The sequence below is a fragment of the Chiloscyllium plagiosum genome, chromosome 3 (genome assembly GCF_004010195.1).
Source record: "Chiloscyllium plagiosum isolate BGI_BamShark_2017 chromosome 3, ASM401019v2, whole genome shotgun sequence".
Classification (NCBI taxonomy): domain Eukaryota; kingdom Metazoa; phylum Chordata; class Chondrichthyes; order Orectolobiformes; family Hemiscylliidae; genus Chiloscyllium; species Chiloscyllium plagiosum.
In genome coordinates, this window is record NC_057712.1 from 112,665,905 (window position 1) to 112,691,477 (window position 25,573).

Sequence of the window (25,573 nt, forward strand, 5' to 3'; positions counted from 1 at the left end):
CTCTGATTCCCATTGACTCCAATTTTGTTCTGGCTCCTTGATACTATTTGGTCAAATACTCAATTACTCAAAGTCCAGAGTAAGAATAAAAAGCATTTTTAGAAAGTACTCAAATTGTAGTGTTTTTCACTAAGTCCATGCCCGATAGGCTTCAGATCTCGAAGCCTCCATTCACTGGCCTCCAGCCCTGGACTTGTTTCCGGAACTTGCTCTGCAACTCATCTCCTAGGCCAGCCTGGGCTCGGACTGCCTCCTGCTCCGGGCTCTGACCTGCGTCTTTGCCTCCGGGTCTGGTCTCCCAGGTCAGCCTGGGCTCAGACTGCCTCCCAAGTTAGGCTCTGACCCACGCCTCATGTCTCGAACTCGTCTCCCAAGCTGGCCTGGGCTCGGTCTGCCTCCTGCTCCAGGCTCTGGCCCACACCACATCTCCGGACCCACTACCTCTCCTGGCATCGTCTGTGATTCATCTTACACACTGGGCTGGACTCAGACTCGTCTCCATTCCTTCAAGGTATGTTTAAGAAATTGGGACAGGACAGGGAAAATCACAGAAAAAAAGAGCAGTAAAATAGAAAGAGAAAGAAAAAGGAACTGACGAAGCAGAAGTGCTCTGGCTGGAAAGTCCTACTCGGCGCCATTGCACAAATGCTTCAGATCAACTCCACAGAAATTCATCAGGGTGGTGTACTAGGCCCAAACATCTTCAGGTGATGCAACAATGACCTCTCATCCACCATAAAGTCAGAAGAAAGGATGATCGCTGATGATTGTGCTGTGTTCAGTGCCATTTGCAACATCTCAGATACAGAAGTGGTCTGTGTCTGTAGCCAGCAGGATCTGAACAATATCCAGGCTTGAGCTGACAAGTGGTAAGTAACATTTGTTCAACGTTTGCGTAAAGATTTGTAGCTCGAGTGCTGGTTGCAGCTATTCTGAATATGTTCGCCGAGCTGGGAAGTTGGTTTGCAGATGTTTCATCCCCTTTCTAGGTGGCATCCTCAGTGCTGTGGAGTCTCCTGTGAAACACTGCTGTACTGTGTCAGTTGGATTTTGTGCCACAGGAGGGACAGACAATAACCATCTCCAATGAGAGAATCTAACTAAAGAATGTCTCTCAACATTCAATGATATTACCATCACTGAATCCACTACAAAAATATTGGGGGTTACATTCACCAGAAAATGAAATGGACTAACTATACAAATCCTGTGGTTACAAAAGCATGTTAGAGGCAAGGAATCCTGCAGCATGTAACACACTACCTGACTCCCTTAGCCTGTCCACCACCTACAAGGTGCAAATCAGGGGTGTGATGGAATACTCTCCACTTGCCTAGATAAGAGCAGCTCCAACATCACTCAGGCAGCTTGACATACTCCAGAACAAAGCAACCAGCTTTACTGACACCATATCTGCAAACATCACTTCTTGCACCACTGACACTCAGTTGCAGCAAGATGCATCTACAAGGTGCACTGTAACAATTCACAGCATACTCCAAATGCATGACCACCAAGCTAGGCAAGGGTAGCAGATACATGGCAATGCCACCTTCCAAGCAACTCAACATCTTGACGTGGAAATTTACCACCATTCCTTCAATGACACGGAATCAAAATCCTGGAACTCCCTCCTTAACAACATTGTGGATGTATCTGTACAAAATGGACCGCTGTGATTCAAAAAGACAGCTCACTACCAACTTCTCAAGGGCAGCCAGGGCTGGGCAATAAATGCTCATTCAGTTAATGACACCCACAATCTATAAATGAATAATAAAATTAAATCATTTCTGACTGGAATAAGAAAAAATGTCTAAAGTGATTGCAAATCTTCACAATACTCTACTCCATAAGGTTGTGAATGTTCCGATATGAATAGATTTAAGGATGAGATGGACAATATTTTCTAAATTGGAGGATTTGAGGAATAGTTGGGAAACTAGAGTCAAGGCCAATTTACCAAACATTATCGCATTGAACAACAAAACAGGCTGCATGTTGCATATTGCTCCTATTTCCTTTGTTTTCACTTTGAACAAAAAAAATTAAATAAGACCACTAATTGTAGATCAATATTGAAGCTTTTGCAACTTTTGAATAACATAACAAATGTGCAAGTTAAAAATGAGTATGGATTTATAACTGTTGTGAAATTTGTTTCATTTAAGTAACATACCTTCATTTTCTCCTTTTACCTCTGTTTGTGGATTCTCTGCTCCAGCTGCTAACATTGCTTCTCTACAAAAGAAGTTCATCATATTAAATGTCTATTTGGACTTCTGTACGATTCTCAATAAGTTTAACAATTTTATTAACATTCATTCTTGTGTGTCTATTAAGTGTTTGAATAATGAAGTCTTATTCTTGTTTTAAAATTTCTACATTGCCTCACCCCTCCCTTTTCTGTGAATTCCAAAAGCTTTATAAATCTTCAAATTCTCTGTACTTCTTCAGTTCTGGGGGATCCATCATTTATCACAATGCTCTCAGCTGCCAAGGTCCTAGTTTCTGGAATTCCCTCGATGACTCTCTTTCCACTTTTAAGTTCCACACAAAATTACCTTTCATCAATTTTGGAATGACCTCTTTCACAAAATATTAAGTCATCTTGACATCTCAATTTGTGGTTATGTCAATTCCCATTCACAGTACTCTTCTTGCGCATCTTAAGATGTTTGATTTATATAAATGCATGCTGATGTTGAATTATTGCATATATTCTGCTCCTTCTGTTTTATCATCAGAGGCTGATTACTTAGATAGTATATTCCATCATCTGGAAATCACTGCCAGAATCAATTTGCATTGCTCATGCTTCTCTTTTAAAAAGTTCCTGCTTTTTGTCTTTTTACTTCTGCTGCACTGTTCTCCCTAGACTATTATTATAATTGTTAAAACTTATTAGACCATGGTTTAAAATATAAACTATCCAATAATTTACAATTGCAAATATAATTCTAAATAATAGACAGTGGTGTAATTTAAGTTTACAATAGTTAAAGGCTTGTTGCTCCTTGCTGAAATTTGGTGATAATTTCTCTGGAGAAAGTGTCCCTAATCATTATGGTATTTTTCTGACTTACTTATATTGTTCTGAGAACTTCATTTAGACAATTTGAATCAGAGCTGAGAAAAACCTAAGAAGAAACTTACTGGGCCAAAGAAGATTTAAGTACAAGGGTAAGTACATGCAAGAAAATCTGTTACACGTAGATAATAAACTATAATAGAAAACACAAGTAAAATGAAAAACACATTAAAAGAACTGGAGGAGCAGAAACACATATTTCCAAAACTGGAGAAGTAAGATGCAGAAAAATATAGTCTGGACAAGAAAGTTTAATTGCAAAAAGAGACCAAAGAAACCCAGACTATTTTCCTTACAAAATATTTACTATAGGATCTTACACCTATAAAGTGTTTTGATGAAGTAAATTCAGTGTTTGGTGAACAAGCTAAAAAGCACAAATGTGACCTTTATAGAAGGAAAATGGAGAGAAAAGAATAAAAGCAAGAGATGTTGCAAACATGGAACAGGATTGGTGAAATAAGCAGGATCTAGAACAGTTTTAAAATGGAAATAGACAAATATTCAAAAAAAATAATTATTTTGAAGCCTGGAGAATGGAGCTAAATGGATAATTATTTTGGTGCATGAATGATGTGCCAATTAACATCTATGTTTGTGCTCCAATATGCTCTGATTCTTAAAGTGAAAATGAAGAATGAAGTATTCAATTTATTATCAGTGTAAAGCTAAAGAAAATGAACAAGAAATATTCAACAATTAACAATATGGGAAGAATTCAAAAATCAGTCTAAGAGGGATCTTGGTACATGGAAGGAAAAATGGTGATATTGTCTAGAGACATAGTAACACCAAAATACTTTCAGCCTGAAATTCAGATAGTAGTGTCACTTCCCGGTCGTACGCTTAAGGGTGCGTCCTGTGCCCCCAGACTCTTTTGTCAAGCTCTGCCCATGACCTTGAAAAAGTGCTTGAGGCAGGGATCCCCTGTGAACATCAAAAGTAACTAAATACAGCATGTCTTAGACCTTCTTAGCCCAACTATCTGACATGATATTCAGTTAAACATTTTAGCCCTCTCAAATTCCAGCCATGGCTCTGTAGCAGCAGAAGAATGTTGTCCAAGTATAAGAAGCTTGTGGTTCAAACCCTGAAATGAACACTTGAATATATAACCTAGTCTGGTGCCCCAACCTGATACTGAAGGAGCTAAGCATTATGACAGGTGCTATCTTTCAGATAAGACTCCAACCGCTTTCTCCAACATAGAAGAGCATATGAACATTGCTAAAATAACAGCAAAGAACCCTATTATATCCCGACTAACATATTTCCATCCAACTTCACTTGAGCAGATTATCTGGTCATTTACTTAATTATTGTTTTTTGGACGTTGCTGCATTGTTGTCTTTCTCTACCTTAAAATTACCATATAGAAGGACAACAGAAACAGTTACAAGTGAACACCACAAGCTGCAATTTTCTCTGTAAGTCACTGAGCATTCTGACTTGGAACTATACCCTTTACTGTTGATAGGTCAAAATCCTGAAAGTCCCTTCCTAACAGCACTGTAGGCGCCCCCAAACTCCAAGGACTGTGGTGATTAAAAACAAACAGTTCAGCACCATCTTCTCCAAGACCATACCTCTGGGAAATAAATGCTGGCCTAGTCAGTGACACCCATATATATGTCATAAACAAACAAAATAAAAGCAACTATAGTTCAAAATTCATTAACTGGCATTCAAGTGCTTAGGATATCCTGAGATCATGGTAGGTGTTAATTTAACTATTTTTCAAACCAAAAGGTTTTGATTTTCTGTGGAGTATGTTAACAATGGTGAATTAAGAAAGATATAACAATTTCAATAAACAATCCAGCAAAAACCTGTTAAAAGACAAAATTTGGGGGAATTAATCACAAATGTACTTAGTTTCTTGCAATAATATTTTTTCATGTCTAAATATTGACAATGTTTATAAAGGAAGAAATATATGCCCACAGCAGAAGATATGACTGAAATTGATAGAATTCAACTTGCATCTTACTAGAAAATGTGGATCAAAGGTTAAATTTATTTTTAAGAAAAGGAAAAGATGGTCTAGAGTTCATTTCCCAAGGTATAGAAATATCAAGTGAGGTGTTATTTTACTATAAATTTATTATAAATTTATATATATTACACTTAACAGTTCTGTGAGCAGTTTTGGTCTTCATATTATGCAAAGGATATTCAGGCAAAGGACAAGGTTCCAAAAAGATTTATAAAGCTGATAGCAGAATTGGGAGGATATGCCTATCTTCCTTGCTATTTACATTCAAACTGTCCTTTCTACCTCATGTGGAGAAAATAGAAAAATAAACACAAAGAAAAACACAAAGGCATAAACAAGTCAAATCACACAAGAGAAAAGCAGTGATGGGAATAATCATAACTATAAACTCAGCTCCTTACCTGTCACGTTTATTTTTCTCTTCTGCCTCTTTCAGTCTATGGATCATCTTGATTTCAATCAGATCTTTATTTAAATTATACAATCTATTCAGCAAGAATTTTCCTGATGGATTAAGATGTATGTGAAAAATAAGAATTTTATTAAAGCCACTTGAACCAATCATCAATCTATCATGCTATATCTGATAACATCAGAGAAACAGAAGAGTGAAGCATAAGAATGTAAGAAAAAGGAACAGGAGTGTGCTATTCGGCCCCTCAAGCCTGCCCTGCCAAAATCAAGGCTGATCTGCCCCAGGCCTCAGCTCCTCTTTTGTGCAAGCTCAGCATAGTTATCAACTCCCTGACAATTCAAAATTCTACCTACCTCCTCTTCAAATACTTACAGTAGTTTAGGCTCCACAACTCTCTGAGGTAGACAAATCTAGACATTCATTACCCTCGGCAAAGAAATTCCTACACATATGACTCTACGACTCTATCTCAGTTTTAAATGAGTGTCCCCTTATTCTGTAACTGTCTCCTAGTTCAAGATTACCCCACTAATGGAAATATTTTCTCAGAACTACTTTTTCAAACTCTTTCAGAATCTTGTATGTTTCAATAAGATCACCCCTCGATTTTCAAAATTCAAATGAATAAATGATTTGGAGATGTCGGTGTTGGACTGGGGTGTACAAAGTTAAAAATCACACAACACCAGGTTATAGTCCAACAGGTTTTATTGGTGTTGTGTGATTTTTAAATGTAAACAAATGAATAAAGACCTAATCTCTTACCATTTTTGACATGGTAACCCCTCCATCCAATGAAACAGCCTGGTAAATAGCTTGAAAGAGCCTCTAAAGCCAGTATATCCTTTTATAAATATCAGGATCAAAACTATACACAGTACTCAAAGTACAGCCTCGCCAATACTATTCCCAGTTTTAAAAGACTTCCCCATTTTTAAACCCCTATCAATTAAAGCCAAAATTCAATTTACTTTCTTAACTACGTGCTGCACCTTGCATGCTAACTGTTTGTGTTTTATAAACAAGAACACCAAGACCTCCTCTGCTCTGCACTTTTTTTTTGGAGTCTCTCTTCTTTTAGATAATAGCCTTCTTTCTGACTCTTCCTACCAAAGTGCATGACCTCACATTTTCCCACATTAAACTCTATTTGCCAGGGTTTCATGCACTCACTCAACCTAACTATATTCCTTTGCAGATTCATTTTGTCCTCATCACAACATGCCATCTCACTTCTTTTTGATCCATCAGCAAATGTGGATACATTACACTTGCCCTCCTGCAAGTCAGTAATATAGATAGTGAATAACAGGGGCAACACGACCTATCTTTGTGACACTCCACTAGTTATGTCTTTCCAACTTGAACAAGGCTCATTAATCCTGACTCTCTATTTGGCATAGTGTTAACTAATCCTCAATCTATGCTAATACATTACCTAAATATAATGAGCTGCTATATTGTGCAAATTCTAAACGTTTTTCCTCAGGTTTTAGCAAATGGTATCTCTAATAAATCAACAAAAAAGGGAAAACATCATAATAATAAATAAATTTAGTTCAGTGTGATTTTTATTTAGTTCTGAAGAAGTCATACTCTGGTTCTCTCTACATGGCTGCTGTCAGATCTGCTGCATCCCTCCAGCTAGGCAAAGGTGAGGACTGCAGATGCAAATGGAGATGAGACTCAAGATTAGAGTGGTGCTGGAAAAGCACAGCAGGTCGGGCAGCATCCGAGGAGCAGGAAAATTGACGTTTCGGACTAAAGCCCTGCATCAGGAATGAGGCTGGGAGCCTCCAGGGTGGAGAGATAAATGAGAGGGTGGAGGGGGCCGAGGAGAAGGTAGCTAAGAGTGGGATAGGTGGATGGAGGTGGGGATGAAGGTGATAGGTCGGAGAGGAGGGTGGAGCAGATAGGTAGGAAGGAAGATTGGCAGGTAGGACAGGTCATGAGGATAGTGCTGAGCTGGCAGTATGGAACTGGGGTAAGGCGGGAAGGGGGAAATGAGGAAACTGGTGAAGTCCACACTGAAGTCCTGGGGTTGAAGTGTTCTGAGGCAGAAGATGAGGCGTTCTTCATCCAGGCGCCAGGCGGTGAGGGAGCAGCGGTGGAGGAGGCCCAGGACCTGCATGTCCTCGGCAGAGTGGGAGGGGGAGTTGAAATGTTTGGCCACGGGGCAGTGGGGTTGATTTGGGGGGTGTCCCAGAGATGGTCCCTAAAGTGCTCTGCGAAAAGGCGTCCAGTCTTTCCAATGTAAGGGAGGGAATGGTCTTTGCGGAAAGCGGATGGGGTGGGGAGGGAAATATATTCCTGGTGGTGGGGTCCATTTGTGGGTGGCGGGAATGTCAGGAGATGATGTGGTTTATGCGGAGGTTGGTGGATTGGAAGGTGTGGACCTCCACTGCCACTCCCCCACCACCTGACACCTGGAGGAAGAATGCCTCATCTTCCGCCTCGGAACACTTCAACCCCAGGTCATCAGTGTGGACTTCACCAGTTTCCTCATTTCCCCTCTGCCCACCTTACCCCAGTTCCATACTGCCAGCTCAGCACCATCCTCATGACCTGTCCTACCTGCCAATCTTCCTTCCCACCTATCCGCTCCACCCTCCTCTCCGACCTATCACCTTCATCCCCACCTCCATCCATTTATTGCACTCTTAGCTACCTTCTCCTCGGCCTCGCCCGCCCTCCCATTTATCTCTCCACCCCGGAGGCTCCCATTCTCATTCCTGATGAAGAGCTGAAATGTCAATTTTCCTGCTCCTCGGATGCTACCGGACATGCTTTTCCAGCACCACTCTAATCTTGACTCTGCATTCCTCCAGCATTCTCTGTTAGTTTCAGATTTTCAGCATCTGCAGTATTTTGCTTTTATTTGAGCAGAAATGTAAAATGTCAGATGCAGAAATTATTGGTGTTTCTGTATTTTTGAGTGATTGTTGCTGCATCCTCTTAGAGGGAACAGGGGAATATGTAACAAATAATAATTGGGGAAGGGTCAGCAATACCAGTGCCTTTGAACATGATCCAGGTTAGGGAGATGGAGCAAAGGCTACAAAAGGGACTAGTTCTACACCGTATCTCTATCAGTTTCTGACATCATCTGAAAAGTTCTAGCTTTGCCCTTACCTTTCATTTCTGTTAGAATGTATTCATCTGTAACTGAACATTCTCTTTTAAAATCACCCACTACTTTATTACAGTTTTTGCAGTTAATCGTTTGCTCAGTTTTACCCTGGCTAAATCCAAGGGTCCTCTGCTAGTTTTCCCTTGCTCCCTAAAATTGTGTGCCATCTTGTCTTGCAAGAGAGAGTTCAGAATGTCAGTGATGGTATTGCACTGTGAATGTAAAGTTGGCGATGGGTGGGTCTGAGACTAGAAATATGTGTGAAGGTGAGGTGGAGGATCTGCAGAACAGATGTGAGTCCTTAATAGTTGGAACTGGGTGACGAACAGATGTGGTGCATTGAGTAGCATGAGAGGTTAGTCGTGTGCAGTGTACAAAATGTTACGTGAAGGTGCATCTGTGTGACTGATTACTATGTGAGGTCATAGAAACTTTGTGGAACTGATGCCAGATCCTTGGATCCAGAGTCCAGGAATCAATCTTTCTGGCTACTTGTCCCCATTTACTTTTGAGGCGATTCCTTACTTCAGTCTTCTGTCCCTTACTTCAAGGTTCTCCTCCAACAAAGGAATCATCTAGACAATCCCCAGTCCAGATGAATAGTATCCAGATTGTTATGGGAGATAGGGAAAGAATTACAAGGGTCCTGGCCCAAATTTTAAAATCGTCTCTGGCCACAGGGGAGATGCCAGAGGACCGGAAGAGAGCTAATGCAGTACCACCTTAAAACAAGAAGTGGACCAGAGAACTATAAACCAGTGAGTCTAATATCACTGGTATGGAACTATTGGAGAAAATAGCAAAGGAAAGATGAATCTCCATTTACTGAGTCTAGGTTTGATCAGGGATAGTCAGCATGGCTTTGTCAGGGGAAGATCAAATCTAACAAATCTACTGGAATTGTTTTGAGGAAGTGATCAAGTGTTTGGATGAGGGTAGGGCAGTTGATGTAATTTATTTAAATTTCAGTAAGGCCTTGGACAAAGTCCCACACGGGAAAGTGATGAAGGTAAAAGCTCATGGCATCCAGGATGACCTAGCAAGGTGTATCCAAAACTGGTTAGTAACAGGAAACAGAGGGTAGTGTTAGAAGATTGTTTGTGTGACTGGAGCCCAGCATGCAGTGGTGTACCATAGGGATCGGTACTGATCCCTTACAGTTTGTGATACGGTAGCGCCTTGACTTATGAACTTAATCCGTTCCGGGACCCGGTTCGCAAACCAAAAAGTTCGCGAACTGAATCAATTTTTCCCATTGTTCAGATAGCGTTCACAGCGCACGCTCCAAAGACGAACTGCGCACGCCCCAAAGGCGAACTGTGCACGCTCCAAAGACGAAATGTGCACGCGCCAAAGACGAACTGAATGAGATCACGCGGGGCCAGAGAGCTTTTGCGTTCAACAAGCGCATAGAAAAGCAGAACAATTAAATCACGTCGTTGCACATAAGCTTTTTTGCGCTCGTACCTTCGGTCGTACTTTGAATTTTGTACGTATGTTGAAGCAAAATTTTACGTACAATCCTGTTCGTGAACCGATTTGTTCGTGAACGGTGTCGTTCGTATGTCGAGGCGCTACTGTATTCATAAATGATGTAGATGAGGAATGAGAAGTAAATTTGCAGATAACACAAAGATTGGCCAGGTGGTGTACAGTGAGGAGGATGCTGTTAGTTTACAGGAAGATATCAGTGGCAGATGAAATTTAATCTTGACAAACGTGAGGCGATGCATTTTGGGAGAAGCAACAAGATAAGGGAGTATTCAATGAATGGCAAGACACTAGGAAACTCACAGCGATCTTGGGGTGTTTGTCCACAGATCCCTAAAAGTGTCAGGACCGGTTGAATTGGCATACAGGATGCTTGCCTTCAGTCGAGACACAGACTTTAAGAGCAGGGAGGTTGTGTTGGAGCTGTACAGAACTTTGGTTAGGCTTGGGAGGGTTTCGGCTATAGGGAGAGGATGAATAGGCTCAGGCTATTTTTCCTGGAAATTAGAAGCTGAGGGTTGAACTTATAGAAGTCATAGGGCATAGACAGGGTGAAGAGCCAAGGTACTTTCCCGAGGGTGGTGGAGTCCAAAACTTGAGGGCATAGGTTTAAGGTGTGAGGGAAAATATTTAAAAGGGACCTAAAGGGCAATGTTTTCACGTAGAGGGTGATGTGGGTATCAAAAAAGCTGCTAGAGGTGGTGGTGGAGGTGGGTACAATTACACCATTTAAAAGGATCAGTGTCCAAATGGGAAGGGTTTAGAGGGATATAAGCCAAATGCTGGCTGACAGAACTAGATGAATATAGGATATCTGATTGGCATGGATGAGTTGGACCAAAGAGTCTGTTTCCGTGCTGTACATCTCTATGATTCTAGGCCTCTACAGCTGGAGCATTGAGTTCAGGTCTGGTTGCCTCACTCTAGTAAGGATGTGATTGCACTGGAGGCATTGCAGAGGAGACTCACTAGGATGTTGCCTGCTTCAGAGCATTTCAGCTATGAAGGGATCATCCAAGCTGGATCATCTTGGGCTATTTTCTTTGGAACAAAAAGATTGGTGGGGGAGTTTGATAAAGGTGTGTAATGTCATGAAGGGCACGGATAGGTGAGACAGAAAGCAGTTGCTCCTCGCAGTTGTAGGGTCAATAGTGAGGAACCATAATTTTAAAGGCAGGAGGTTCAGAGGGCATTTGGGTAAATCTTTTTCACCCAAAGGATGTTGGGAATCTGGAATGCATGGGCTGTGAGGATAGTTGAAGTGGGAAACCATACAACCGTTAAAAAGTATTTGGATGTATACTTGATGGGTCATAACATGCAGGGACAAGGGCCTATTGGAGTAAAGTGGGACATTATGTATTTTTGGCAGTACAGACTTGATGGGCCAAAAAGCCTTTTTTGTAATGTATGATTTTATGAATACTGCATCTGTTATTCTTCCTCTGCCCTGTTACAATTTGTTGTTGCCTAAGTTGCTGCAAAATATTTCAGTGCAGCTTTTCTTTCAGAAGGACTGACTGCCTTTAAGAGCAGGCTCACTGTATAACATAGCTCCAGGAGGATGTCAGTGGACTTGTTATAAGTATAAGGTTTAGAAGATTATTAAATTTTGAGACTGGAGATTAGTTACCTCAGTTAGTTAGATGGCTAGCTTATAATGCAGAGTGATGCCAAAAGCATGGGTTAAAATCCTGCACGAGCTAATGTTACAATGAAGGACTCTCCTCTTGCTTGAGGTGTGGTGACTCTCAGGTTAAACCACCACCAGTCTCATCAGACGGAGTAGCATTATTGGACAATGGTGACTTTACCCTTACCTTTATTTTGGGAATGAAACTTTAAATTGTGGGTAAATGAAGGGCTCATATAACCTGTCCCACAGTCTATATGACAGAAAGCCTGGGTGCTTTGTTAGAAATCCAAGGAAGGTTGCTTCATTGAAAGATGCAAGATATTTATGCTTGAAGACAATGGCAGCAGCCTCTGAGTTTATACTGAATCTGGGTGTAAACAGTTGGGCTGTAAGTTATCTGTTTACTTTTAAGGTGAAAGAGGGAGTTGAGGTTCAGGATAGTTAATTAGCATTTCTAATTGAATATAGCCAGAGAAAAGAGGACAGAGGAAGCCATGTTAGAGATAAGTGTTACAGGCTTTCTTACAAATTGCTGAATATTACAAATCAAAAGAATTAGCTGTGTGATCAGCTGGAAGAAGGTATCGCTTGACTTTTTTTGCTACCACAATTGGAGAGAGGAGGAAGACAGACTCTAGTTGAAGAAACACATTCTGCAGCCATCTCAAGATTCCAGTGGATTGGCATGGTTAAGGCAAGAATAAAAACTAGAAAAGGCTTTACTGTTGAAGATGGATATAGGGGACTCTCTGAATATTGAGGAAAGCAACTGGACACAGTCACTCGAAGCTACTGTTTGGCAAAGCAAAAATATGGGAAGCTACTGAAAGGTGGAAGCAAATGTGGGCTGTTTCCTAAAAAGAGAGCAGTTCTGTGGAGAATCCGAGGTGTGATAATTAAGTGCTTTTATTCAGGGAAAGATTTACAACGTGAAATTGTATCATGCTATTCTTTTAGATAGTAAATGAAATGAAGGCTCTTGTGGTGCAGTGGTAGTGTCCTTACCTCTGAGCCAGGAGGCCCAGGTTCAAGTCTGATCTGCTCCAGAGGTGTGTAATAGTATCTCTGAACAGGGTGATAACAAAATGTCGAGAGAGTAACTGGAAATCTGTTTTTTTTAAAGAGTTATAAGTTGCTACGAAGATGGTAACAGGTTCATCTACTGAATCAGAGACAGCTGCAGTGACAAGAAGATAGTATCCCAGGACTTGCAGAGCTAGATGGTGGAACCATGCATATGAGGTGATTGTGCGCAGGCATATTACAAATTCTGATCTCCATTGGTGAAAGCCAGGATGACACGATTTCTATCCTTTGGTGAGTTTTGAGAAGATTTGTAGCTCAGGTTGAGGTCCTGGATGTAGGTTTGCTCACTGAGCTGGAAGCTTCATTTCCAGACATTTCGTCACCCTACTAGCTAATGTCTTCAGTGGGCCTCTGGGCGAAGGCCCACTGAAGATGTTATTCTATACAAATAACTCTTTTAAATGTTTAGACATGCAGAGACCAGCAGGTTACAAACATCACCATTTTATAAATTAGGGCTCAAAGTACACATACTATGAATGACTTCAAGTGCAGTGGCTGTGTTAGAAACATGCAGCAGAAATCCACAGAAAGTGTTTTTAGTGAGAAGGATTGTTTGCAAAGATGTTATTCAAACATCAATTATCCGAATTTTGGATTATCCAAACAAGATCTCAAGGTTTCGTAAAAACATTACATCAAAGAGGTGTTACCGACACTAGTGCGGCAATCACGTCTTTTGTTTACAATGATTAAAAATGAACTCGGCTTACTGAAATGCTGCCAAGAACAGTCCTGGACTTCGATGGGAGCCCAGGCACCGTCTCCAAATGACTGACCTCTCTGTCTCTCACTCACACTCTCTCTCTCTTCAAACGAAGACAGAAAGAATGACAATCTGGGAAAATTCAGAGCTCAACTATAGAATACACCAGATCATTGCAAAGGCTTCCCATCTGAGTTTTTGAAATAACAGTCCTGCATTCACAAGAACACTAAAAGTTAACTGTTATCTTTCTTTATCCGAATTTTTCAGGAATAATTAAAAATACAACAGATGTCTTTGCAGCAGTCCTCTAACTTTGCAACTGGCAGATGTGAAAACTGTCAGCTTGCTCTGAGGAAAGAAGAAGATGGGTTTTGCATAAATCTCAATTTGATTCACATCATGCCAACACATGCCTCTGAGTAGCAAACAAATGGAAAAAAACCACCAGAGACTGGAATTCCTTTGCTCGGTTTGTATTTTCCATGTTCTTGACAGTGCCTTTGAAGTTGCTATTTTGAGACTCATCTCCCAAAGACAGCAGCAGTCTTGCTGTTGGTGTCCAGTCCGGCTGCAGTCTCCATTCCATTAATTTTTTGAGGATGTAACTCTAAAGATGGACGAGGGAGATCCAGTAGATGTTGTGTACCTGGACTTTCAGAAAGCTTTTGATAAAGTCCCACATAGGAGGTTAGTGAGCAAAATTAGGGCGCATGGTATTGGGGGCAAAGTACTAACTTGGATTGAAAGTTGGTTGGCTGATAGGAAACAAAGAGTAGTGATAAACGACTCCATTTGAACAGGAAGGCAGATTACTACCTAAATAGAATCAATTTAGGTAAAGGGGCGGTACAAAGAGATCTGGGTGTTCTTGTACACCAGTCAATGAAGGCAAGCATGCAGGTACATCAGGTAGTGAAGAAGGCTAATAGCATGCTGGCCTTCATAACAAGAGGGATTGAGTATAGAAGCAAAGAGGTCCTTCTGCAGCTGTACAGGGCCCTGGTGAGACCACACCTGGAGTACTGTGTGCAGTTCTGGTCTCCAAATTTGAGGAGAGACATTCTGGCTATTGAGGGAGTGCAGCGTAGGTTCATGAGGTCAATTCCTGGAATGGCGGGATTACCTTACATTGAAAGACTGGAGCGACTGGGCTTGTATATCCTTGAGTTTAGAAGACGGAGCGGGGATCTGATTGAGACCTCACTTTCTCCTAAAGGATTGGACAATCTGGAGGCAGGAAATATGTTTCCGCTGATGGGTGAGTGCCGAACCAGAGGACACAGCTTAAAAATATGGGGTAGACCATTTAGGACAGAGATGAGGAGAAACTTCTTCACCCAGAGAGTGGTGGCTGTGTGGAATGCTCTGCCCCAGAGGGCAGTGGAGGCCCAGTCTCTGGATTCATTTAAGAAAGAGTTGGATAGAGCTCTCAAGGATAGGGGAATCAAGGATTATGGAGATAAGGCAGGAACAGGATACTGATTAAGGATGATCAGCCATGATCATATTGAATGGTGGTGCAGGCTCGAAGGGCAGAATGCCAACTACTGCACCTATTGTCTATTGACTTCATTTTGTTCCGGAGTCCCATTGGGGAGAAGAGATAAGAGGCATCTGACCGCTTCACTCCATCCGCTGGCTGAAACACGGAGAGTTGAAAGCACATGGTGTTGTGGGGAGTTTACTGACCTACTGCGATGCTGCCTGGTCTCCTGAAAGGGGAGCAGACTCAGCAAGCGCTCGCTATGTCAATCCCATTGAAGTGAAGCAGTGGTGGAGAGAAGGCTGTAAGTCCCTTTTATATATTTATATACACACACACACACACACACACACACACACACACACACGTGTGTCTGCTCAGAGACAGGGAGCAAGGCAAGCAGAGAGAGGAAAAAGGAAACTTCAGAAAACTCTAAGTCTCACAGGAGAGGCATTGGATCAGTTATCCGAACAATCAGTTATCTGAACAAAATACTCCCTGCCTATCTCGTTCGGATAATCGAGGTTATTCTGTATTTCCTTTTGTCTGTGCCAATTTAAATACTGTGGCATTCAGGAAATTGATACTTCCCTTGTGTATTGTGGCACTAAGTTTAATGGAGCAGTGATGATTTTAAGGATATGGATACTTTCTATGTGACACCAAATCTGCCATATATTAACATATGTTTCTCCAATTACACAGTAGTTGTATTCCAGCAAAGCCTCGCTTAATAGAAATAATGGGGCTAATGGGAAAAGTGGGGTTAGGAGCAGACCAGCAATAAATATCACTCACAAATGCTCAAAAATCACTAAAAGTCTAACGCAAAGTATAGCTGAGCCTGAATGGAAGTTGAAATCATATTTATTAACAAAAGTCAATTTAACACAGTACATTAAAAAAAATGTAAGAAAGCTGCTCTCCGTACACTACCTGTCACAGAAAGCTGCTCCTTTGGCAGCTGACATTGTGCATGTGCAGAACAGCCTGAAGACCAGCACTAACACTGCGAACATGCAGAATGGCACAGAGACATCAGTGCATGCACAGAATGGCAAGAAGGTCAGCACGTGTGCAGAATGGCACTGAGATTTCAGCTCACATATCGGCGCATGTGCAGACTGAAGCACGTAAACCAATCCCTGCTGGAATCATGCTATTGCCAATGGAGATAAGTGTTCTCCAAAATGCCGTTCCCTAATTCTTCAGCGAAGTTATAGCCAAATTGCTCTGCCAAAACATGCGTTATCCCAGAACTACCTGTACAGAAAATATTCGTACTCTGACTGGATAGCCTAAAGAAGGAGTTATTGAGTTTGAAAAGGGATCCCTGAAAACCAAACGTTAGCATACAAAAATCAAAAAGAATGTCGCAAGCTTGTGCTGTAGTCTGCTGAAGGTAAATGGCTCTTCACTACATACTGCAGATAGACACAACTCAAAGAATTTCTCTCTTGCTCAATGCTCCTATTACCAACTAAAGTAACAATTGCAAGTTATGTGGTAGACCTTAAAAGAAGAATAGTAGACTGTGAATCTCCTTTTAGAGGAGGTGTACTCCGCAGACGTTACCTCTCCTTTGTACCAAGCAAGAAAGCCATACAATTTATTGGACCTGACAATTTAACTCAAGTTTTGAGGCTCTTCTATACCCATCTTCTTTTATGGTGTAGCAGGTGACCCAGGGTGATAGATTTTGTCATGGGGGTGGTGGTAGGGAGATGGAAGGAATGTGGTCTCTTTGCAAGCTGATTTGGCACTGACAATTACACCTAATTCATAGAAATGTGCTAAGATCAGAAAAAGTGACTAAGGTTAGTAGGAAAACAGGCAATTACTATTAATTACTTGATGTCTGGATATATAAAGGGGAATAGCTGAGACAGGGGGAGGTGGGTTTTTAGTGTACATTATGGGAGATGTGCTAATATATATATATACACTAATATATATATATATATTATCCTTTCTGCCAAAGAAAAATAAGCTTGGTTAATTAGTTTACTTACCATCATCTACAGCATTATGTAGCATGAATATATTATCAGGAGCAAAACCTAGCTCTACCATTACTCTACATTGATCCAATGTTTCTGGGAAATTGTCCAGTACCCAACCCCCAGCCACAAGATGATCAGGATTCTTCACTTTCTGTTCTTCCAAAATCTACAAAACAAGTAAATTACAAATAACAGTGCATGTCAGGTAACTGTATGTGTCAGTTCCATTGTTATAGCCATAACTATCAGCTGTGGCTTAGTGGTAGCGCTCTCGCCTCTGAATTAGAAGACATTGGGAAAAGCTAGCTGTGTTTTCCAACATTTCAATCTTCCCAGGTGGCAAAACATTGCTTGTGCACCACAGCCACTTGTGGGATGGATTTGTAATACTGTATGATGTACCATGAGTGCTTGGAACAAGGATTTGGACTGCCCATTCTAAATTAATGCCTAATATTTACATAGCATGAGTACTTGCAGGTGTGTTTCACCTTTAGTGAATGGGCATCTGTATGCTGTTGCCTTTTGAAAAAGCTTCAAAACTGAAGTCGCCCTCTCAGAGAACAAAATACTGACCCCATGCACTCCAAGTCTGGTAACAACCATTTTCTGTCTCATTCTCCTCTGTATTTTACAATGGAAGTAAAATTGCTTCTCTAATAGGGAGTCTCAGGCTCAGCCTCTTTCAATGGTGATTACCTAAATGCAGACAGTCTATTCTTGATAGCCAGACTTGATAGCCAGATTACCAACCCTATTATTCCCCACTCTCCAGCCAACCAGTCTTTTTATATCGTTATCTCCTCTCATGTAGGGCCATTCCTTGAAGTAAACTGTCTCTCTTGTTTAGTGGCATTAGCGTTCTGATGCCATTTCACGTGGCTCCCCAAGATCCTGGAAGATTTAACCTGGTGGGCAGACTTCTTTAGCAACTCTTCTGGAGTTATCCCTGTAGTTGTATGAGGGATAGTTCGATAATCAAATAGAAAGTGGGACAGTTTGATATCGAGTGAAGCTGTAGGCTGTTTCTTTAAGGCTGCCTTCAAAGTTTTGAGTGCTTTTCCACCAGACCATTGGATAATGGGTGGCATGGAACTATCCTAATATGCCGAATGCCATTCAATGTTGGGAAATACTTGAATTCCTTACTGGGAGACGATGGCGCGTTATCTGTGACCAACATAACAAGGAGGCCATGTATTACAAAAAATGCTCACAACTTTTCTAGCTTGGTCCCATGTTCGACAAATGAACTCTTATGCACATCCAAACACTTTGAGTGGGCGCCCATTATGACTAAGAATGCTGAGTGCCTCAAAGGGCTGGCATAGTCGACATGTAACGGAGTCCAGGGTTTACCTGGCTATTCCCACGAAAGTAGGGGAAATGATGGCAGAAATGTTTGCCCTTGTTGGCACTGTGGACACTATCTCCATTAATGCAGATATGTCTGCATCCAATCTTGGCCACCAGATGTAATGTCTTGTCAACATTTTTATTTTGTACACCCTGGAATGACCCTGGTGGAGTTCAGACAGTATCTGGCAGCGCCCTTTACTCTGGATAAGCACTCATGCTTCCCATAATAAAATGCTGTCTTCTACTGTGATGTGGTCTTGCTGGATGCAAAAAGGTCTCAATTCTGGTTGTGATGGCCCTTTTTTTACCCCATCACCATGAGCTGTTTTAATTTTGTCAAGACGGGATCTTTATTGTGTCTACTATCTGATATTATCAGTGGTGACCAGAAGGGTGTCCAGAATGTTTAAAACAAGAACAGATTCTTCCAGTGGCAATACCACCAGTGTATCTGCATCTCAAGGCATCAGCATTTGCCATCTGATCTCCTGGACAACGTTCTAACTTGTAACTGTATGTACTTAGAATGCGAGCCCATCACTGAATTCAACCTAAAGCTATGGGCAGCACAGTCTTCTCCTTTTATGAGCAGGATGGCAGCAGAGTTGGACACTGCAGCCAGAGCTCCTCTGCTTTGCCAGTTGCTTTTCCTTTTTTCTTTCTTTTCTTTCCTTCTCCTTTCTGCAGACTTTTTTTTCTTCCAAATGTTTAACTTCTAAACTTACGCAGAGGGAATGGAGGAGGCGACTCCCAGACCAGAGGCTGTCACTGGCAAGTCCCAAGACGGGTCTGAGACTAGGTGAGTGCAGGAGACGAGTTTGAGATCAGGCCAGTGCGAGAGGCAACTCCTGGAGGTGAGTCAAGGGCTGGAGGCCAATGTGGAAGGCAAGTCTGGGTGGGAATTGGAGGTCATTGCAGTGAGGTGATTCCCGAGGGTGAATCCCGACCTGGAGGCCTTCATGGGAAGGCGGGTTCCAGCTTGGAGGCCATTGTGGGGAGGTAAGTCCTATGGATGAGCCCCAGTCTGGAGGCTGTCACAGGGAGGTGAGTCCCGTGGGTGAGTCCTGGCCTGGATGCTGTCACAGGGAGGTCACTTCTGGATCAGAGGCCACTGCAGGGGAGGCGAGGCCCTTGTGGACTGGAAGCAAAGCTCGAGTTTGAAGCATGGTGTAGTGTGGAGACTTGGCATGGTGTAGTCTGGAGACTACACAGACTTAGCGAAAAGGACAGTAATTTGAGTACTTTTTGAAAAAGAAACTTTTATTCTTATGCTAGACTTTTCAAGTAATTTGAATACTATGATGACACTGTCACTTTATTTTGTCCTTGAGTTTTTTTTTAAAAGGGGTCATAAAGGCAGAGGTACCGACATGTCTGGAAATATCTACTTTAACAATGGCAAGGGAGTGGCCAGTTCTCCCAGTTCAGGTTTTTTTCTAGTTTGATTTAGTTGTAGCAGAGAAGCTGCTGGTAGCTATAGCAGAAGCTGCTACAGTGCAAAAAGGTTCCATTCTTAGCAGATGATTCTTGACTGGCTTCTCTCTCTGAAATATTTCCTGGCTGTAAGAACCTGTGTTTGAATTTATCTTTTGCTAGGGAGCGTGTTTAGGGGACGTTATGGGAATTGGAACACCTCCCCAGTTAAGTTGCTGTATTGAATCAGTTAAGGTATTCTAAAATCTGTTTTCTTTTGTTCATGTTTAAACTGTAGTCTTTAAATAAATTCTGTTTTGCTTAAAGCTGAGTGGTTTAGCTGTTCCAAGCCAGATGTAGGTGGACTTTCCAAGGTGTGCAATCTCCTGGATACTGGTCTGTAAGTTCTCATTCTTAGTTCAGGCCTCGTGGGTCTCTTTTGTTGCTCAAGTCTGCATACTGGTAGCAACTACAATGACTTGCCAGCCCAGATCCTGAAGAAAATTTTTACTGTTTGGACGAGGCTTAGTTTTATTTTGGCATTTTGCTGTGGGCTAATCTAGAGTCCCTCTTTCAAAATTTGATCTGAGTGAGGCTAACAATTGTCTTCACTCAATGGTGTTCCCCAAACTCTGTTGGCCTGCTGAGGATATCCACTTTAATCAGCATATGCTGTAACTCATATGCTCCACTGGTCACATTTTAATGACAAAGTCAATTGTAGTGCCAGTTTGAACTCCAATTGCACTTCAACTAGTAGGCTCTTTTGTGTGGTCAGAGCATTACTACCATAGACCAAACAGTCTCTCAGCATCTCACTAAGGATTAAATGAAGTGAGATGCCTTTGTCATCTTAACCTTATCAAAATATACCTCCCTTTAGGAGGTGATACTGTTGTTATGTTGCTTGAACATGTGCTGACCTCTCAAATTTTCCACCTCTTCACTTAGCATACTTAGCAATGGCTGTGAATAATAATTTAAATGAGCACATATGGTAAAGCACTAGGTTCATACAGATGAATGCTAGTTTTTTGTACATCATTATCTTCATTCCTGTTTTTGAAACCGACTGAACTTCACAGTCCATGAAACATTTTCTTGCATTACTACACTACTCATTTCTTTCAGATGCTCACTACACTTACCAAAATAAATGGACCTCTCAAATACATATTCTTTTACCTCTGAAATAGATTTTAACAATGTATCCATGTAGTCATTCATTGGCAGTTGGAAATCATCTTGCATTGCATTCTGAACAGCCTTATTCACAATTTCTTTTATATCTGGGTGGTCCTCAGTCACCTCTGGAATTTTCAATTGTTGTTTTACAGCTTCTAAAACAGTAAAACAATTTAATCATTAATTTAGACACCAAACTTGACATAAATTCTAAATAAAATTAACATTAGGAAAAATGTTTTTCCAGTCTGACTTTATTTTCCAGCCAGTACCTTATTATACTTTGTAACTGAAGTACAGAACAGATGAACAGGACACTCAGTCAACTATATATATATCCAACAAACTGAGTTCGCTCACTGTTATTACAATTAAACAACTGTTTCTTAAGGCATTATCTTGCCTGGTTGATGCTTTGTAACTACAAAATTGAAACAATAAATATTTTAATTAAGATCTTCCATTTCACAAAGGAGGCTTCATGCCAATCAGCATCCAATAACTTGCTCCATAAACTCTGCTCACAGTTTGACAGCTGTAACAAATTCTATCACATTTGCTGAGACACTCTAAAACATCGTAAAACAATAAACAATATTCAACATAAAACAATCCCCAACATTCCACAAAAAGTCAATTCATCCGATCTCAAAACTTTAATAGGTCCTATAAGTAGTTCCAACACCCAAATCCAGGTCCATTTCTTCACCAATGATGAATTAGCTCTTTATTGTGCCACACTGTGCATCAAGTTTTTTTTGAAATCATTCATTTTTGAAAGAAATAATTTTTAAAGAGGCTAACAACATGGAGTGAAGGCATTACTTCCACTTACCGGCGAAGTTAATAAACGTTTCTGAATAAAGTAATTAATGGTGATGATTTTGGTCCATAAACTCAGTTGGGTGGATAGCTGTTTTGTGGTGCAAAGTGATGCCAACACTGTGTGTTCAATTCTTACACCTACTAAGGTTATCATGAAGAACTCTCCTTTTCAATCTCTCCCATTGTCTGAGGCATGGTGACACGTAAGTTAAACCAACAGTTGCCTCTCTCTAATGAGAGAGCAGCCACATGGTTCAGGAGGGATATGGTGACTTTACTTTTACCTATTTACCACTTTAGTTTTTTAAAAGATTATTCATTCATGGGATTCACTGGCTTCATTGGCTCCATTGGCTCGGCCAGTATTTACTACCCTTGGTAAGGTGATATTGAACTGCCTGCTTGAATTGCTGCAATCCGTCTGGTGTAAGTACACCCAATATTAGGGGTTGCCAGCGAGGGTTCACTTTGTCTGTTACTGGCAATTTGGCAGAGATAATACAGTGATATTAGGACTGGGGATAACAACTGTTAATTCACAATGAATCTTCCAGTATCAGTGCACTTGTACACTTCCTTCTCATCAGTTTTCTATCTTATGTGATATCACTATTAATTTTTCACATACTTGACCTGATTTTACTTTTAATCTTATTCTTCATCAAATTTGCTCTTTCTGTCTTTTATCCTTCTTCTTTCAAAGCCTTGGAACTTTTACTCTCTGTTAAGTCATTTTGTTGGTATTTCTGGCTATTATTTGATTTTTCAACTTTCACTGATCTCTGTCAAATTGTTGCTCTTGATCTATTCCTACTTCAGATTACTGTTCATAGACTTCAGTTCTGCATTTAACACTATTATTCCTCAGCATCTGATTAGAAAGCTGAGTCTGCTGGGCCTGAATACCTCCCTCTGTAATTGGATCCTTGACTTCTTGTCTGGAAGACCTCAGTCAGTCCGGATTGGGGGCAGCATCTCCAACACCATCAAACTGAGTGCCCCCCCACACCACACCCAACCCACCGCCGCCACCACCACCCCCAGGGCTGTGTGCTCAGTCCACTGCTGTTCACCCTGCTGACACACGACTGTGCAGTGATGTACAGCTTGAATCATATTAATAAGTTCACTGATGACATGATTGTAGTGGGTCTCATAAGTAGGAAAGATGAGTCAGCATACAGAGCGGAGGTTCAGTGGTTGACGGACTGATGCAGAGCCAACAACCTGTCTCTGAACGTGGACAACATGAAAGAGATGGTTGTTGACTTCAGGAGAGCACTGAGCGAGCACTCTCCACTGGACATCGATGGCACCCCCATGGAGATCGTGAAGAGCATGAAATTTCTTAGCGTACACCTGGCGAGAATCTTACCTGGTCCCTTAATACCAGCTCCATAACCAAGAAAGTCCACTAGCGTCTCTACTTTCTGCGTAGGTTGAGGAAAGCCCATCTCCCATCCCCCATCCTCACCACATTCTACAGAGGGTTCATTGAGAGTACCCTGAGCAGCTGCATCACTGCCCGGTTCAGGAATTGCACCGTCTCAGATCATAAGACCCTACAATGGATAGTGAGGACAGCTGAGAAGATCATCGGGGTCTCTCTTCCTTCCATCACAAATATTTACACCACACGATACATCCACAAAATTAATAGCATTGTGGATAACTCCACACATCTTTCATTCAAATTCTTCTCCCTCCTGCCATCTGGCAGAAGATACTGGAACATTCGGTCTCTCACGGCCAGACTGTGCAATAGTTTCTTCCCCCATGCCATCAGGCTCCTTAACACTGTATGATCACTCTCTATTCCGTTTGCAATTTTCAGACGACATTTTGAATTGCTGCTAAAATGATGTTTTTTATTAATGATTGTTCATTGTCACATTGTAATTTGTCCACCACTGTGCCTATTGTCTTGTCTTGTCAGGAATTACTCTGTTGTCTTGCATGTTTTGCACTTTTCTGTGCACTTTATGCTGCCGTGTGTATGAATGTACTGTTGTATAGTCTGTATGTTCATATAGCACCTTAGTCCTGGAGGAATGCTGTCTCATTTTTATTGTACTAGCTGTATATGGTAGAAATGACAAATAAGGTTACCCTACTCTACTCTGAACATATTGGCATCCATCACAGAATTAATTCTATAGAAGATTTCAATTGCTTGATGTCAGCATTATTTTGCAGCTTTCAGCTATGCAATATTCACAGAAAATCAATGCCACATTGTCTAAGACATAACTGCAGCTTATTAATCATGACAGGTTACATCCTTGCATATTCATATTTTAACATCTGATGATTTATATATGCAACTTCTCATCTAACAGGCAGGATTTTACACATTTGCTATCAGCCAGATCTCAATGGAGAATCATTGTGTAGTAAGTTTCTGCATAAAAACATGACATATCCCAGCTATAATGCTGAAGACCTCTGCTTCAGAATTATCTGTACAGCTGCAATACTGAACTATACCTAAAATTGTGGAAAACTGGCTTAGAAGGTCTTGTTCACAGAAAAGAAGCAAATTTAAAATGGCCAAGTGTCATTTTATTAACTCACTCTCAAAATATTAACAAGTGTTGGAAGAAGTTATCTAGTATTATCCAGCAATACTTACATACCACTAACCTGCTCAACAATGTCCAGCTTGGCTTCTGCTAACATCAGCCATTTCCAAGCTTAATTACTGCATTGCTAATTTCATAGAGTAAAAAGGTGAATTTATCAGTTTAAGGCAATGACCTGCAAGGGGGTACCTAATGATATTCCCATGACATTCTGACATTATCATTTTAAAACACCAACCATAAACTGCAAAAGACTTAATACCATGCAAAACAAATCATTACACTTGTAAATAATTAGTATCTCATTCAATAATGTCAACACCTATACTTCAACCAGTGTAAAGCAGCTGCAAAATGCTAACCTATATGAAGTGCTGTAATAATTTGTCAAAGCATATTTGACACCATACTACAAATCCATGACCTTTACAACCAAGGATAAAGACAGCAGGTATATGGAAAAATCATTATCTCCAAACATGAGCACATGATCTTGATCTGTCACCATTCCTTCAGTTTTGTAAAAAAATCCAGAACTCCCTAGCTTGTAACATATGAGAAATCTTTGCCTGATGGACTACAGGAGTTAAAAGGGTGGCCCATCACAATGATCCCAGAGTAAGAGGGATAGTCAGATAAACGCTGGCCATCATATTAATGCCTGTATGCTGTGAATTACTTTTTCTATATTTGTTCATGGGGTGTGGAAATCATGTAGGCTAGACCAGGGTCTATTCTTCATTCCGAATGTAAATATACTTCAAAATTGAGAACTAGAGCATCAAAATCTGAAGAGTCAGTACAATGACAATCTCACATTTCATTAGATTCAAGTAAAAAGAGGAAAAGGACAGAAGAAGCCCTGTCAGGTTGAAGTTGAACTTCAACTGTTGATGGTGAAACATCAGATGTTAATGTCCAATCCATGATTTATGCTTGTCCCCACATCTCAGAATTGTTACAGCACAAAACAAGACCACAGAGCCAATTTTACTTGCGTCAGTCTCTGCATGAGCATTTCATGTTATGTCATTTTTCTACAGTTTTTCCATAACCCTGTAGATTTATTCTTTTAAGGGGAGGCAATGGCCTAATTGTATTATCATTAGACTATTAATCCAGAGACCAGGTAATGTTCTGAGGACCTGGGTTCAAATCCTGCCATGGCT

At 41.0% G+C, this 25,573-nt stretch overlaps 1 protein-coding gene across 1 annotated transcript in view; it reads right to left on the minus strand.

The window, feature by feature from the left end:
* The window catches only part of ak9 (adenylate kinase 9), a 269,716-nt gene that overhangs the window by 122,917 nt on the left and 121,226 nt on the right, over positions 1–25,573 (minus strand). The window contains exons 16-19 of the mRNA XM_043675331.1: positions 20,998–21,152; positions 17,050–17,206; positions 5,489–5,591; positions 2,180–2,241 (exon numbers count right to left, since the gene is read on the minus strand). Coding sequence (XP_043531266.1) covers positions 2,180–2,241; positions 5,489–5,591; positions 17,050–17,206; positions 20,998–21,152 — 477 coding nt within the window. The remainder of the gene's footprint in view (positions 1–2,179; positions 2,242–5,488; positions 5,592–17,049; positions 17,207–20,997; positions 21,153–25,573) is intronic.